The sequence below is a fragment of the Pocillopora damicornis genome, chromosome 3 (assembly GCF_964200805.1).
Source record: "Pocillopora damicornis chromosome 3, jaPocDami1.2, whole genome shotgun sequence".
NCBI lineage: Eukaryota > Metazoa > Cnidaria > Anthozoa > Scleractinia > Pocilloporidae > Pocillopora > Pocillopora damicornis.
In genome coordinates, this window is record NC_142672.1 from 26,095,448 (window position 1) to 26,110,993 (window position 15,546).

Below are 15,546 nucleotides of genomic sequence, written 5' to 3' on the forward strand. Positions count from 1 at the left end.
GCGGCCGTCACCGCCAAAAATACAAGGATGTCAAATAGATCAGCAAAAAACGGTGCGTACGCTGTGCTATTCGACGTTACCCTGAGCCGTTTAACTCAACGCTACACCGTTTGAGTACTGTATTGCAAATGAGTGCTAAGGTATTCGTAATTAAGCTAGTCCATTTCACAATCTCATGATCCAACTCAACATGGGCTACTAGACCGTTTCTCATTTGGCTAAACTATTCATGTTTAGGGTGTTCTGTTTCACGAAGGAAAACTAGACTGTCTATAATTTGGCCATGCCATTCCTTTATTAGCTATGCTATCCTGCAGCTGATCCTTACACCATCTTTGTATTTGCTGATCTATTTGACATCCTTGTATTTTTGGTGGTGACGGCCGCCCATAGTCTTAGACCGGGCAATGAAATGAAAAATGCGCTAAAGTTGAAAATTGAAGACGAGTTTTATATTGGCCATATCACGACCATGTTACGATTGAAAAAGAATGGAATGCAGATGAATCCCTAATCATTAAAATCTGCTTTAATATATAGTTGAGCCTTTCTGTTGCCTCCCAACATATTTCGGTGATACATCGATTGTCATTGAAATCATTTATTTTCTTATAACAGAGTGCGTAGGTTTTTAAAGAAAATCTGGTGCTGCGTAAGTGGTGGGGAATAACATGATAATTTGGTTTTATCACCTGAGTTAATAACGTAAATTGACCACCGTTAAGAGTTTCTAAACTCTTGAAGCCGGCTTGGTTGATGAATGAAGGGAAAAAAAGTCAGCCTGGTGTTAGTTCATTTTAAGGATTGCTCAGTGATTTCAATTTCAAGACTATTCGCCACTTTTAGAATTTTACATTCAATCGAAAAAAATATGTTTTATTAGCTGTTCAGTGACGCACAGGAGGCTTGGGAATCTTTTTGGTCTTTTCTGAGTGCAAGATCGGGCTAGATGAACTTATTATTTTCACTCATCTGTTCATTTCAGAAATTCCTTTTGTGCTAATTCAAAGACCAGGCAGAAACCGACCATCATCACAGAGCCACCATGACACATGTCAAATGTCTGTTGGGAGTCGTCGTTTTTGTCCTTCTGGGTAGGTAGTAAACTTTTTATCACTATTGATCATCTTCCTTCTAATTATAAATCAGCGATCCTCGGATGGCTATAGCAGTAATAATCCAGCCGTCTGGCAGTGGTTACATTTGGACTTATCCGAGTGCTCGAAAACGTAGGAGCAAAAATTATCTTTGATATTTTCAAGATTCTCAACTAGATGGCGACCGAAGCTAAAAGAATTTAGAGTGCTTTTCTGCTGAGTCGTAAAACCAAAGCCTCAACAATCTCGACGGCTAACAAGAGAGAGAAGAAAATTGTCAGAAAGAGCTAACGAGAGGTCAAAGAGTAAGGAAACACGGGTGACAATTGGAATGGGTTATAGTTTTCTGCCAAAATTAAATTTTGAGTCGGTTCATTGCCTCACGTTCATTTCAGTAGCTAATAAACATTGTTTCTTTTTTTAAAGCCATAAAGGTCCTCTGTCAGAACCCTATTGATCAATCTGAACACGAGAATTTAATACTACCTTGTGATCCGCACCGCACGAACGGTCACTGCTGTGGCGGATCAGGTTATCATCCACTTTCACGGCTGTGCTGTTCAGGCCCTATTCAACCGGTTAGTGGTCCTCAATACTCTTGCTGCGGGAAAACTTTCTACAATACTGGAACACAGCTCTGTTGCTCAGGTGTCGTGAGACCAAAGAGTCGCTCACGAAACTCTTGCTGTGGAACTTCAGCTTACGACACTACCAGACAGATCTGTTGCGTTAAATCCATCTTTCCAAAATTCTACGGCAGAACTCTTGCCAAATGTTGTGGGTAAGAACGCATTTTAAAGGCAATTTTATACGTAGAAGCCAGTTTACTCACTTGAGGGGTCTCAGGTTTTCGTTTTTGTAACATCATTTTGTTAATGGCTGCGATAAACTTGTAAGATGAATAAGTTGTTCGGTATTTCTTCGTCTTCCTTTAACAGTGTCATTGTAAATTGGCAGTTTCTTCTTCTGTTGAAACATACGATCGCCTTTGTGTGCTCATTGCCTGGTTTGATTCTTCCACATGAAATCCATATGATACGTACAAATTACCTCACTTAAAACAGTCAAGATCTGCATGATGACTTGAGCGGTTTCGAAAATAAGCGCCATCATTTCGATGGATTTTATCAGAGTTTTTTTGCATTTCATTCGGGTTTTCTGATAATAAGTATGAATTATGTTCATGTAGCCATAACCAGACGAGTACAAATGCAGTATTATTTAATCTGAATTAACTTCTTTCAAGTTATTTTAACAATTTTTTATTTTCATTCCCCGTGATAAATACTCAGCAAAAGTGCTTTTTTTTCAACTCAAATCTAAAGCAGAACTGTTAAGCAGAGTAAAATACAAATCCTTAAAAAATTTTTCTCTTTAGCTCTGGATCCTACTACTTTACTTTTGTACCCTTGCATTAATCCTTATTGGTCAGAAAAATGTTTCTTTCGTCTTGTCATGCGTCAGCGTGGAACTAAGAAAATTCTGAGCAAGACAGTAAATCTCAATCAGGAATCTTTTTTTGGGGTCTTTAGATCTGCACGCTATAATCCCACCACCGAAGGATGCTGTGCTTGGAGACAGCCATATTCTACCTCTACTCAACTCTGCTGTGGAGGAACAGTTGTTCAGAAAATCAAAGGCTTTGCCTGCTGTGGAAAAAGAGTTTATAATACCAACACCCAGGTAGATATCAACGAAATGATTTGATAGATGGTGAATTTATACAATATAAACATGATCAGTTTATAACTAATCGAGATTACAGAAATACATCTCATTTTTATTCTTGAAGTGGTGATTTCTAATACATTACAGACTCGCATGAAAACATCGTAAGCTCCCTCCCTCGTTGAGTTATCAATATTTATGGTAGCACTATTTCAGATAATTCTTTATTCACTGTTTTTACTATACTTGCCATCTTTACGCTATTATGCCAGGGTCATAATAGATGAAATAGAGAAATAGAGAAGCTTAGAGAAATACTAAGAAATCTCGATTTAAGAAGATATCAATAGAGAAAAGAGCAAGTCTAAGATCATTTTACTTTTCCTGATTCTCATATTTACTCGAGGTCTTCAATTCGTAAAATAGTATTTAAAGATAAATTAGAGGAATACATGAAACAACTTGGTGTTGGTGGTGTTGTTCCAAACCAAGCCATGGATCGGTGAGCTGTTGTGGCACCACAGTGATCTTCTCCAATTATCAACGTTGCTGCGATAATAGAGTGTATAACCCATCAACTCAGGTAGATAAGTTTTGAAGGTTATCTCTGACAAAACGTGCAGCTGAGGTCACCGAAAGTGAACTTATAGAAACTTGTTGCCCAAGGAGCACTAAAAAAAAGCATCTCCTCGCGACTAAATTGCTTTTACATATATAAGAGCATGCATGGAAGGGAATCAATAGCAAAAATACATTGACTATGAAAATACTGCTCAGTGTCTTTCGTTTCATCGGTGGAGTACCTTTCAGATTAAAGCCCAAAATTACAGACGCTTAACCCTCATTTTGCAGACTCCCCACTTTAACACTCAAGTAAGATCATTTAAGAATTCCTTGAAATAATCCCGAGCTTTGTTCTGAGCATGTTTAAATTTGATTTTCTGTTTTTGATTTTTTTCTTTTATTTGGTTTATGTTTAACGCTGAAATACTATTTTCTATGCTTTTTTGTAGGTTTGTTGCTCAGGAGTAATCTCCAAATGACCACACGGTGTATCAAATCCAAGATGCTGTAAAACCCTACCCTACAACCCAAACAATCAAGTAAGATCATTTAAGAATTCCTTGAAATAATCTTGAGCTTCATTTTGAGCATGTTTAAAGCTAACTTTCTGTTTCTCATTTTTTTCTTTTATTTGATATATTGTTATTCCTCGCTTATACATTGTACCCACATTTTTCAGAAACCTTGGTCTGAGAACTTCAAAAATTTAAAATAAAACATATTAATCAGGCAGCGCTAAAACATGCGTTCAATGGGTTCATCCACAGCACCAACACCCAGATAGATATCAACGAAGTGATTTGATAGATGGCGAATTTATACAATATAAACATGATCAGTTTATAACTAATCGAGATTACAGAAATACATCTCATTTTTATTCTTGAAGTGGTGATTTCTAATACATTACAGACTCGCATGAAAACATCGTAAGCTCCCTCCTTCGTTGAGTTATCAATATTTATGGTAGCACTATTTCAGATACTTCTTTATTCACTGTTTTTATTATATTTGCCATCTTTACGCTATTATGCCAGGGTCATAATAGATGAAATAGAGAAATAGAGAAGCTTAGAGAAATACTAAGAAATCTCGATTTAAGAAGATATCAATAGAGAAAAGAGCAAGTCTAAGATCATTTTACTTTTCCTGATTCTCATATTTACTCGTGGTCTTCAATTCATAAAATAGTATTTAAAGATAAATTAGAGGAAGACATGAAACAACTTGAAATAAATTGATATTCACTTTCTCCGACGATTAAATTTTCAGGTATGCTGTGGTGGTGTTGTTCATCCCAAACCAAGCCATGGACCGGTGAGCTGTTGTGGCACCACAGTGATCTTCTCCAATTATCAACGTTGCTGCGGCAATAGAGTGTATAACCCATCAACTCAGGTAGATAAGTATTGAAGGTTATCTCTGACAAAACGTGCAGCTAAGGTCACCGAAAGTAAACTTATAGAAACTTGTTGCTCAAGGAGCACTAAAAAAAAAAGGCATCTCCTCGCGACTAAATTGCTTTTACATATGTAAAAGCATGCATGGAAGGGAATCGATAGCAAAAATATATCAACTTTGAAAATACTGCTCAGTGTCTTTCGTTTCATCGGTGGGGTACCTTTCAGATTAAAGCCCAAAATTACAGACGCTCGACCCTCATTTTGCAGACTCCCCACTGTCCCTGGCAAAATATTTTCTTACACTCTCAGTACTTCTTTCCTCCCCGTGGATATTTGATCATTGATACTCCCCGTGTTGTCAACCCGAACTAGCAGTCTCAGTGATATCTACAAAAGATAAAGTTCATGGTTAGCGCTGAAATACTATTTTTCATGCTCTTGTGTAGGTTTGCTGCTCAGGAGTAATCTCCAAAAAACCACACGGTGTATCAACTCCAGGATGCTGTAAAACCCTACCCTACAACCCAAACACTCAAGTAAGATCATTTAAGAATTCCTTGAAATAATCCTGAGCTTTGTTCTGAGCATGTTTAAATTTAATTTTCTGTTTCCCCTTTTTTCTTCTATTTGGTTTATGTTTAACGCTGAAATACTATTTTCCATGCTGTTGTGAAGGTTTGTTGCTCAGGAGTAATCTCCAAAAGACCACACGGTGTATCAAATCCAAGATGCTGTAAAACCCTACCCTATAACCCAAACACTCAAGTAAGATCATTTAAGAATTCCTTGAAATAATCCTGAGCTTTTTTCTGAGCATGTTTAAATTTAATTTTCTGTTTCCCCTTTTTTCTTCTATTTGGTTTATGTTTAACGCTGAAATACTATTTTCCATGCTTTTGTGAAGGTTTGTTGCTCAGGAGTAATCTCCAAAAGACCACACGGTGTATCAAATCCAAGATGCTGTAAAACCCTACCCTACAACCCAAACACTCAAGTAAGATCATTTAAGAATTCCTTGAAATAATCTTGAGCTTTATTTTGAGCATGTTTAAAGCTAACTTTCTGTTTCTCATTTTTTTTCTTTTATTTGGTGTATTCTTATTCCTCGCTTGTACATTGTACCCACATTTTTCAGAAACCTTGGACTGAGAACTTTAAAAATTTAAAATAAAACTTATTGATCAGGCAGCGCAAAAACATGCGTGCAATGGGTTCGTCTACATGCATTAAAAATAATGCTCAGCGGCTTTTATTTCAGTGGCAAAACTGTGGTACCCATCATTGGTGGAGTGTCTTTTAAACGAACAACAAAAATTTCAGACAAACCACACATAAACCATCCCCGACAGATTCATTTTCTTCCACTCTCAGTAATTAATTAATTCTTTCTAAAGCGTATTTGATTATCGATAATCTCCGTAGTTAAATTCCCGAAAATTACCGTCTATGTGATCCAAAATTAAAGGAAGTTTTACTCTGAAATGCTGTGTTTCATGTTCTTTTTGGTAGGTTTGTTGCTCAGGAGTAATCTCAAGTAAACCATTTCGTGTATCAAATCCAAGCTGCTGTAAGACCACACCCTATAACCCAACCACTCAAGTAAGATAATTTGAAAATTCTTGGATATGGTCGAACGCTTCATTTTGAGCAATTTTTAAATTGATTTCTCTCGCTTTCGGTTTGTCATTTCTCTGTTTTGGTATATTCTAAGTCCTTGCTTGTACATGGTACTCACACTTTCCAGAAACCTGCAGCTGAGAAAATTAAAAATTGAAAATAAAACTGCTTGCTCAGCCAACACTGGAAAGAAACAATTTAAAATAAACCCCGGAGTGTATCAACTCCAAATTGTAGTGAAAACCGACCCTACCACCCAGACTCACGGGTAAAGTCATTTGTGAATCGGAGTTATGGTAATAGGGATAATTTTGAGAATTTTGTTTTGTAAATGCAAAGTCCTCGCCAGTATATGGAACACGTACCGTTCAAAATCCACTCCTTTCGGTCAAATGCAAAACGGTGACGAGCGAAATATCAGCGGGATATAGCATTTTTCAGAACAATAGAAATGCAATATTCTGAGTTGAAATTCAATAATTCGTTGTTGATAATTTTCCTGTTCTGACTGACGTAAACGAGTATAGGCGGACTTTTCACTTATTTTGTCTTTACAATTCGTTGCTGTTTTGGTTTTGCCACCGAGGGAACAAGTTTGCCTTGCCATTATTGCTATAAAATGTTTTATCCTCCTTTTTTTTCCATTTTTTCCCTCTCTTCAAATGTAATATCTAGATAAACGAATGAACAAATGAACCAACAAAATAACAGCTACATTGATGTTAAGAGGATTGACTAGTGGACCAAGACCCATTTTGCAGTTGCGCCGGTGCTAAATCAAATTCCATTGACGGATTTCTTAAAACATTTTTTATTATAAAGATCTTAATTGTACTTTGTTTAACTTTTCAGGTCTGCTGTGGAGGCAGAGTATTTACCAACAAGCTTTGCTGCGGATCTGTACCGTATAATTCAAATACCCACTGCTGCAGATCAGGCTTCGTTCAACCTAACAGCTGCTGCTATGGAAACTTCCCGTTTTCATCTTGTCTTATACTACATTGATTAAAATGTCGCAATTTTACTGTACCTGATGATTTAAAAGTGCTTTGCTTTAGCGAGACTCTTTAAGCAGGTTTGTCGCCTTCAAAATTTGTGCTTGGGTCACAGCAGATTCTTAAGCAATGACTATTTTATGTACGTCGTTTTTAATTCAAATTAAACCTTCTCGCAGTTTTGATCTCACTTTCTTTAGTATGTTTATTATTATCCCTTCAATTAGGTATCCCTCATTGATTACATTTTTCTACAGAAGAAATTACCATTTGAGAGATTAAATGAGGTTGAACATTTCATTCCGTCACCTCCAAATTAAAGACTTAAAAAATAAATTCTTAAAATTAGAGCTGCACCATAACCATGCACAAACATATACAACCCTTCTCACAGCCTTATCACTCATTACTCAACACTATCTCCATTTTCTCTTATCTTTCGAACGTTGTGCCAATTTCTACAAATCGCTTCTCCCTGTTGCTTCCAGAGCACTGACGAATTCAGTGGAAAACTTCCGTTTAGATCTAATCTACGTGTTGCGTCGCAAACCAACCCTCTGACGTGATTCAATAGACGTACGAACAGCTGTGTTCAGAAGGACCGATTACAAGTTAAAACTGACTTGTCATATTGACTGTAACTTTAATATCTCAATTACATGGTTAAGAGACCATAGTGGTACAATCATGCTGAAACTAACGAACAAATTCATTCGATCTAGCCTACGAAGGAATAATTTTGTCTCGACGTGACATTATCGAGTGTATAATCAAAACCTACAAACATCCAAGACATCCAACGGTGTTGTGGCTCACAATTCTGATTTTTAATAACTCATTTCGTACGATTGAATTGTTGAAACTCATTTTCATATCTTCCCCACCCGTTGGACCTCCGATAGATACCCGCATAAGATCAGGGCCATATGTTTCAGTCAGTCCAAGATGGCGTCAGATCGATACCCACGGGATATCATAATACTCGCGGGACTGAAAAAACGATATGAGTAGTAACGAAGGGCTAACGGTCGAAACTTCAGTTTACAACGGCTAATTCACATTGTTAAGGTAACTGATAAAAGCAAACAATATGGTTAAGTGATATTCAACAACTCAGGGCTTCTCATTGTTTCCAGAGAAACCCTGTTGATATTGGCTTAGTGAACGATCGCCATCCATGTAAGAGGTACCTTTGCTACTGGCTGGTTTTGTTTAGTTCTATCTTACACCATATTCACATCAGTAAAACATGCTTAGCTAAACCGAATTTAACTGAATGAAAATCTGATTTTCCCAAAGGATTCAAGTCGTCAGTAACTTGTACTTGCTATGTGCTAGGTTTGAAGACGATGAACATCGGTTTAAGCAGCTTCCACGAATAAATAAATTTAAACCGCCTTAAAAAAAAGTTTTAAAACATGGTCAAGCTTTGGTGGATAAAGGGTATTCGACAGTTTCCAGAAAACCAAAAACAGGAAAAATATTTGTTCCACAATAGCATCGGAACTTGAACTCATGGTTACTTCACTTGAAAACTTGACCTCTTAAGTTTCGGGTTGGATTGACAAGAAAAGGTATGATGCTTGAAATGCTTTTCATCAAGAAACTCAAACCTAATTTTAATGTCTAGACGGTCTCCATACGTGTGAAACTTTGTGCTCAGCTTGTTGGTTTAATTTTTGTTCGTTTGCTAGTTTTTTCCGCTTTTGTCACCTTTGCCCTTCCTAGTATTTATAGCCCCTGGTTTTTATCATTTTTTTGACTTAGCAATGACGTTTAAAGTAACATCGAAAGGTCGTCGACTTTTCTAGCTTTTTTCGCTTTTTATGATAGTTTTGAAAATGAATTTCGCAAATTTCTATCGTAAATGTTTTTTAAGTCTCCAACGTTTAATTCTTGTGTTGGTTTTCAAACTGTTTACTGACACCGGTTCTGGTCGAGCGATTCCTGATCTTGGCCTCTCATTGTGATAAAAATGGTATTTTAGCTTTTGTGCTCAGTTCTGGAATGTACCGTCTATTTTTTTAATACTACAAATAGCCTTATTATTATAGCGTTAGCAACGAGGAAAATTTTTATTCTAAACACGTTTTATTCTAGACACCTTGGAAACTTGAATAAATGTGTGATATGCAGAAAGTTTTCCGACTAAAAGCCAACATTTGAGACATTTTTAAGGAAGAGGTGATATGCAGAAATTTTTTTTTTCATTGCATGTTACGGAAGTAAATTTCAATTATTTTCTAACTACAATAATAAGTAGAGTACAAATCTCCCACGACATTGTACGGTTATTGTTCGTTACGCTTGCGTGAGTTGTTTCAGCCACGCTTTTCTCGCACTTTGAGAAATGAATAAAGATGTTGGATAACAAATAACTTATAAAACTTTATGGTGTGCAGGATCGCTGAGTATTATTACTCGTTGTTTGTATTTTAAATCACCATGCAGGCTCGTCAAAATACAGTACAACTCGTTGATTTCTATACGGTTTATCGCTTTTGAATCGCTTTTAAAAACCATTCTATTTGTGATGGCAAAATGGAAAATTAATTAACTTTATTATACGATATTTCAGCTTGAAAACGGACAACATTTAAGTTATGATGGCAAAATGGGAAATTAATTAATTTGTTATGCGATATTTCAGCTTTAAAACGGACAACATTTAAGAACAGCAACTGAAAACATTAAGAATTGAAGAGCAAAATAAATCTGTGGAGGGCCATATTGATGGTTTATTGCATAACTAGTCATGCATTCATTTAAGGTTCAACTATAGCTAGCCATAAGTGATCTTTTATTTTGTCTTTGTTGGGCTCTAAACTGACATCAGATATCTTTATTTCTTTTGATTCAGGAAAGTGCTAACGTCAGAGGAACAAACGCAAGGGCTTGTTAGACAAAGGTTCTTGATGAAACGCAGTTCCTCAAAAATCCTAATTCTGTAAAAATAAAAAAAATTTTAAAAAAGGAACTTTGAATCCATTTGTTGTTGTTGTTTTTTTTTACGCTGTTGAAAGTACCGATGGCACCTAACGAACGCAACTTTCATGGTTGCTTCAGACAGTCCAATCATATACTGGGTAATTTATTATTATCAACTGAGTTGATAACGTAAATTGGCCACCGTAAAGAGTTTCAAAGCTAATGTTTTGAGTGCTAGCCCTTTGTCAGAGCGATTGACGAAGAAGATCGAATCGTCGGACGAATTGCTCTGACGAAGGGCTTAACGTCAGCTTTGAAACTCTTTACGGTGGTCAATTTACGTTATCAACTTAGTTTATAATGCTTAATTACCCTGTTATACTCTCCCACCGACGCAGCACCACGGTTTCTCTAGAAACGTACCCACTTTATTCAGTCATATAGTGATTGGACATTGTCTCAGGTGCACGTTTTTGAAATTCTTCACCATCGCTTGGTATGAAAAGAAATATATTAGTTATTTCAGGATGAGGTTGCGATAGGCACGTCAACACACGCGGTAACGCGACGAAACACCGTTGCTGCCCATTAACCACAATTGTCAGGGTTGCCTGGTGTCGATCTTCGTAGTTAAGATAAGAGCAAGTTAAACAATCGTCCCACAGAAGGCAAGTTTGATTTGGGTCGAACCACTCAGATTAGCAGCTATTTTAAACAAAACTTTTTCCTGTTTTGATTGTTCATTGATATTACTGGCAACATCTAACAATCAAACCATGTCATGATCAATTGTCTATCAAGTTCCGGGTTCGAATTTAAGTGACGGCTTAAAAGGAGTACAAAGAGTGACTCTTACTAGTCGGAGTTGAGAAGGTAAACTTTCAACAGCTCTTCAGTTAACGAAGGTAGGTAAGTGTTTCATCATTATTGAAATGCTTCTCTAAACAGGCGACAAACCCTTTAAGTTGTCAGGTAAGCGTATAGACCAAGCCCAACTTTGGACAAAACTATACGGAAAAGATGAACCCTCTAAAATTTGTCTCGTTGTTTAGGTGTGGCTTCGTAGTTCATTTGGTAGTTGGGCCCAACGAGTATCGATATCGGGAAGGAACGGGATCGAATCACGATGAAGCCTAAATTTTTTAGGGTTCTTTTCAGCAGTCCCTTTAATCGTAGCTCAGCCAAGAGGATCATTGCTTTACGTTTTTTTCATCTGCAGGTCAAATGAATGTTAATTCATTTAAATTGTGATTGGTTTGCACACTTTTAACGAGAACTTTAAATAGCGCCTTAATTCTAAACGAGCCACTGAAAGGAAAAAAATTAAGGAGAAAAAGGCTACTTGGCATTACCTTACTTTGAGGGTAGCAATGTAAGGTCAGTTTACAGATCGATCGTTTTTACTTTTAAAATTTGTTTAAAAAACTCCTCAGTTACGCACACAAAGCGGAAGAGCTTGATAATCTTTTGTGAGCGCAATATATACCTGAGAGCATGCATTTGTTCATTTCTCACCGGTACAATTTTGTAGCTTATCTTTCAGTGCCAGCTCAACCAAGGCCCACCATGACACAGTTAAATTTTCTGTCAGGAGTCATCGTTTTTGTTCTTTTGGCCATGGGTAAGTAGAAAAGTCGCAAAGCGATTAAAACAAAACTGGTGATATTCCGCATCACTTTTCATGATCAATTAAATAATTCTCTGTCCTAAGAAATATTGATCGTTGTAGGAAAGAAATAAATGATTCTTATAATTTTAAAGCCATCTTCATTCAAATTCAAATTTTGAGTCCGCTTCACACCTTACCACAGTATGAAGATAATGAGCATAATTTTATGATTCCTACAGTTTCAGAGAGCCATTGTCAACTGAATCAGACTGCGAGCCCGTTAAGACTTCTCCCAACTTGTGGTGGGATAAGATATGACCCAAGGACACAGCTTTGCTGTTCAAGTGTCATATCATCCAGGAATGGCTCTAAAAATGCTTGCTGTGGAAATACTTCATACAACACCAGAACACATTTATGTTGTTCTCGCACACTTCATCCAAGATTCTTTGGCAAAGTACATGCTTCATGTTGTGGGTAAGTTTGCATTTAAGGGCCAGTAATATCTATTACATCAAGATGCTCCTATCACTTGTAAAAGGAACTAGGTTTGTACCTTGAGTGATTTGCCATCAGTCATAATTAATCAAGGTCACTTCCTTTTCGTTCGTTTTGGTTGAGATTCCAAGGGCGAGGAACTGTGGTGGAAACTTGTACAATATTCTCTCTCAATTTAATCACTTGTTGGTATTAGTTTCGAAATGTTACTTAAGCACTAAGCAAGATTTTTTCCGTTACTACAGGGAGCAAAGCTACAACCCTTTAAGTCAAGGTTGCTGTAGAACTAGGGCGCTGACTGTTTATAACAGAAGTACAGAGGTATATATGTAAAGAAAATACCTCAATGTCTATATGTATCTTTGTAAAATTTTAACTTGCTCGATCGGCTACTTCTTTTCAGGTAGGGATATATTAATGAAAACTGATTCTCAGTGAATTGTAGATATGCTGTTGGGGAACTGTTTGTGATAAGCTGACGGACTGCGGACTAACGAGTAGTTGTGAAAACTGAAAAAAATTCGAAACCAATATTTCAATTGATAAATAGTCTATTCAGGAATAAAAATAAGTTACATTGTTTATTGCTACTATCTTCCATAGATCTTGCATTTGACCTTGTATTTCGTTCATATATAGGCTTGTTGCTCCTGGAAAATTGTGCCTAACCCAACCGGTGCACTATTTCCAAGGTGCTGTTTAACGAGTCCGTACAACCCAAAGACTCAAGTGAGTATTCATTTTGTTGAACTGCGTATTAATTCAGTTACTTTTCCTTCAACATTGTTCATTCAATTCATTGTTCAAAAATTTTAACTCGCTCGATCGGCTACTTCTTTTCAGGTAAGGATATATCAATGGAAACTGATTTTTAGTAAATTGTAGATATATATGCTGTTGGGGAACTGTTTGTGATAAGCTGACGGGCTGCGGACCGACGAGTCGTTGTGAAAACTGACAAAATTGAAACCAATATTTCAATTGATAAATAGTCTATTCAGGAATAAAAATAAGTTACATTGTGTATTGTTACTACCTTCCCTAGATCTTAGATTTAACCTTGTCTCTCGTTCACATATAGGCTTGTTGCTCCCGGAAAATTGTGCCTAACCCAACCGGTATACTATTTCCAAGTTGCTGTTTAACCAGTCCGTACAACCCAAAGACTCAAGTGAGTATACATTTTGTTGAACTGCATATTAATTCAGTTACTTTTCCTTCAACATTGTTCATTCGTACTCCTGTAGAGTGGTTGCTCTGGGAGAATCTTCGGCTCAGGTAGGGATAAATTAATAGAAACTGATTTTTTATCCGATAATTGATTGAATTATAGGCATGCTGTGGGGGAAGTGTTGTTGGTAGGCCGAGCCGAGACTGCGGACCGACGAGCTGTTGTGGCAGCACACTAATCTTCTCCACTTATCAGATTTGCTGCGCTGGAGCGATCATATCTAGGCCAACGCTGTATGCGCGGTGCTGTGGAACTGCAGCTTATAACCCATACAAAGAGGTGACTCCACATTATGCTTTCTATCCAAGAAAAAAACTGTATCTTGTTTCAAAGTCTTGGGTAATTCGGGTTGTATTAATTCTGAATCACTGTGGTTATAGTTGGTCAAAGAAACTCCGCTTTTCCCTCTTTACAAGTCAGATGTAGAAAAAAAAAACAAAAAACAAAAAGGCAATCGCGACTAGGTCACTCTTGTCTTTCTGCGTTAAAGCAATTTAGTTGTTGTTACTTTGAGGTCTCGTTGGGTCCGTATTATATACTTACCTTTCTCGCATGACTGGTCAGGTGATAACCTTGATCTTAATTTACGATAGCCACTTAAAATGCGTTTCATTATTGATGGTGAACATTGTGTACCAACATAAAAAAAAAAAATGATAATAATAACTTTAATAATTATTCTTCATTAATTATTTTCAAGTTACAAACCTTAAACGGTATTTTCTGGCTCACGTACTTTTGCCTCAACATAAACTTAAAGAAGATTTTGAGTCGTGATTGGTGCGGTAGGTTTCCCTCAAGTGGCTGCACATAACGAAATTGAAATTTCTGATAACGTTGTATCTAAATGGCAAAATTGCATACTTTCATAGCCCCTTAAAGAAAAAAATTCTGCGCTGTCAGCTCCTTACTTCTTTTGAGAGTGGGAGAGGTATCTTTATGTAGAAGTAGCTCAAGAGAACTTTAAAATATAATTTTCCTTTTAGTCTCATCCTATAAATTGAGACCAATATTTCATTTGATAGTCTCTTCACTTGCGGAAATAAGTTCTATTGTGAATTTTGTTCGTATCTTCCATGGAACTTGCATTTAACCTTGTCTGTCGTACACACATAGGCCTGTTGCTTCGGGAAAATCGTTCCTAACCCAACGGGTGTATCACATCCAAATTGCTGTGGAACTCGTCCGTATAACCCAAGCCGTCATGTGAGTATTACATTTGGTTGAATTATATGTTTGTTCGGCTACTTTTCCGGCAACATTGTGTTTTCATACACTTATACCCGTAGGTTTGTTGTTCTGGGAGAATCATACCTAAACCATGGGGTTTAACTTCTGCACTTTGCTGTGGAAACAGTCTGTATAACCCAAAGACTCAGGTGAGTATTTTCGTTTTGTTGAATTGCTCGTTAATTCGGTAACTTTTCCTTCAAGGTTTTGCGTCATAAACTTACAGGTTTGTTGCTCTGAGAGAATCACGCCTTAACCATGAGGAATCTCCCTCTTTTATCTAATTTCCCAGGGTTGCTGTGGAACTCTCCTGTACGATCCAGGTCTTCAGGAGTGCTGCCGACCAGGGTTAGTTCAGCAAAAAGGCTGCTGCAAGCCAGGATACTCCAGTGCCCTTACAAAACGCATCAATCCGGCTGGGAATTGATGCAACGTTACAATTTTGCTGCACTGGTGGTTTAAAGTCTTTTGCTTTTAGCGACACGTTATAGCGCGTTTGTCGCCATCAATAACTAAAATTTATCCACAGTAGATTGTTAGATATTTCGTTTAAAGTAATAACTACTTTAAATCAGTTGTTTTCGCTTCAAAATAAACTTTTACGCAGCATTTATCTTGTCTTTCTTGTATCAGCCTTTCAGTCAGATATCCCGTATTTATCAAATTCGCTTCCAGAGGAAATAACGATTTGACAAATTAAATGAGA

At 37.0% G+C, this 15,546-nt stretch overlaps 1 protein-coding gene across 1 annotated transcript; it reads left to right on the plus strand.

The window, feature by feature from the left end:
- The first annotated feature begins 962 nt into the window (after positions 1 to 962).
- On the plus strand, positions 963 to 15,453 carry LOC113677290 (uncharacterized). Its single transcript, XM_089199584.1, has 17 exons — positions 963 to 1,094; positions 1,524 to 1,878; positions 2,630 to 2,780; positions 5,637 to 5,726; positions 6,242 to 6,331; positions 7,202 to 7,249; positions 10,205 to 10,241; positions 11,221 to 11,244; positions 11,804 to 11,893; positions 12,121 to 12,358; positions 12,625 to 12,700; positions 13,019 to 13,108; positions 13,461 to 13,550; positions 13,713 to 13,889; positions 14,727 to 14,816; positions 14,900 to 14,989; positions 15,133 to 15,453. The coding sequence occupies exons 1-17, from the start codon at positions 1,046 to 1,048 to the stop codon at positions 15,265 to 15,267; spliced, it is 1,920 nt and encodes a 639-aa protein (XP_089055710.1). The 5' UTR covers positions 963 to 1,045; the 3' UTR covers positions 15,268 to 15,453.
- Positions 15,454 to 15,546: the final 93 nt, after the last annotated feature.

Excerpts from the sequence above, each read along its gene's own strand:
- LOC113677290 (XM_089199584.1), top strand. The coding sequence starts at position 1,046 with ATGACACATGTCAAATGTCTGTTGGGAGTCGTCGTTTTTGTCCTTCTG. Across the intron at positions 11,245-11,803 it reads CAAACCCTTTAAGTTGTCAG|CTTATCTTTCAGTGCCAGCT; the intron begins GTAAGCGTATAG and ends ACAATTTTGTAG. Across the intron at positions 14,990-15,132 it reads TGTATAACCCAAAGACTCAG|GGTTGCTGTGGAACTCTCCT; the intron begins GTGAGTATTTTC and ends CTAATTTCCCAG.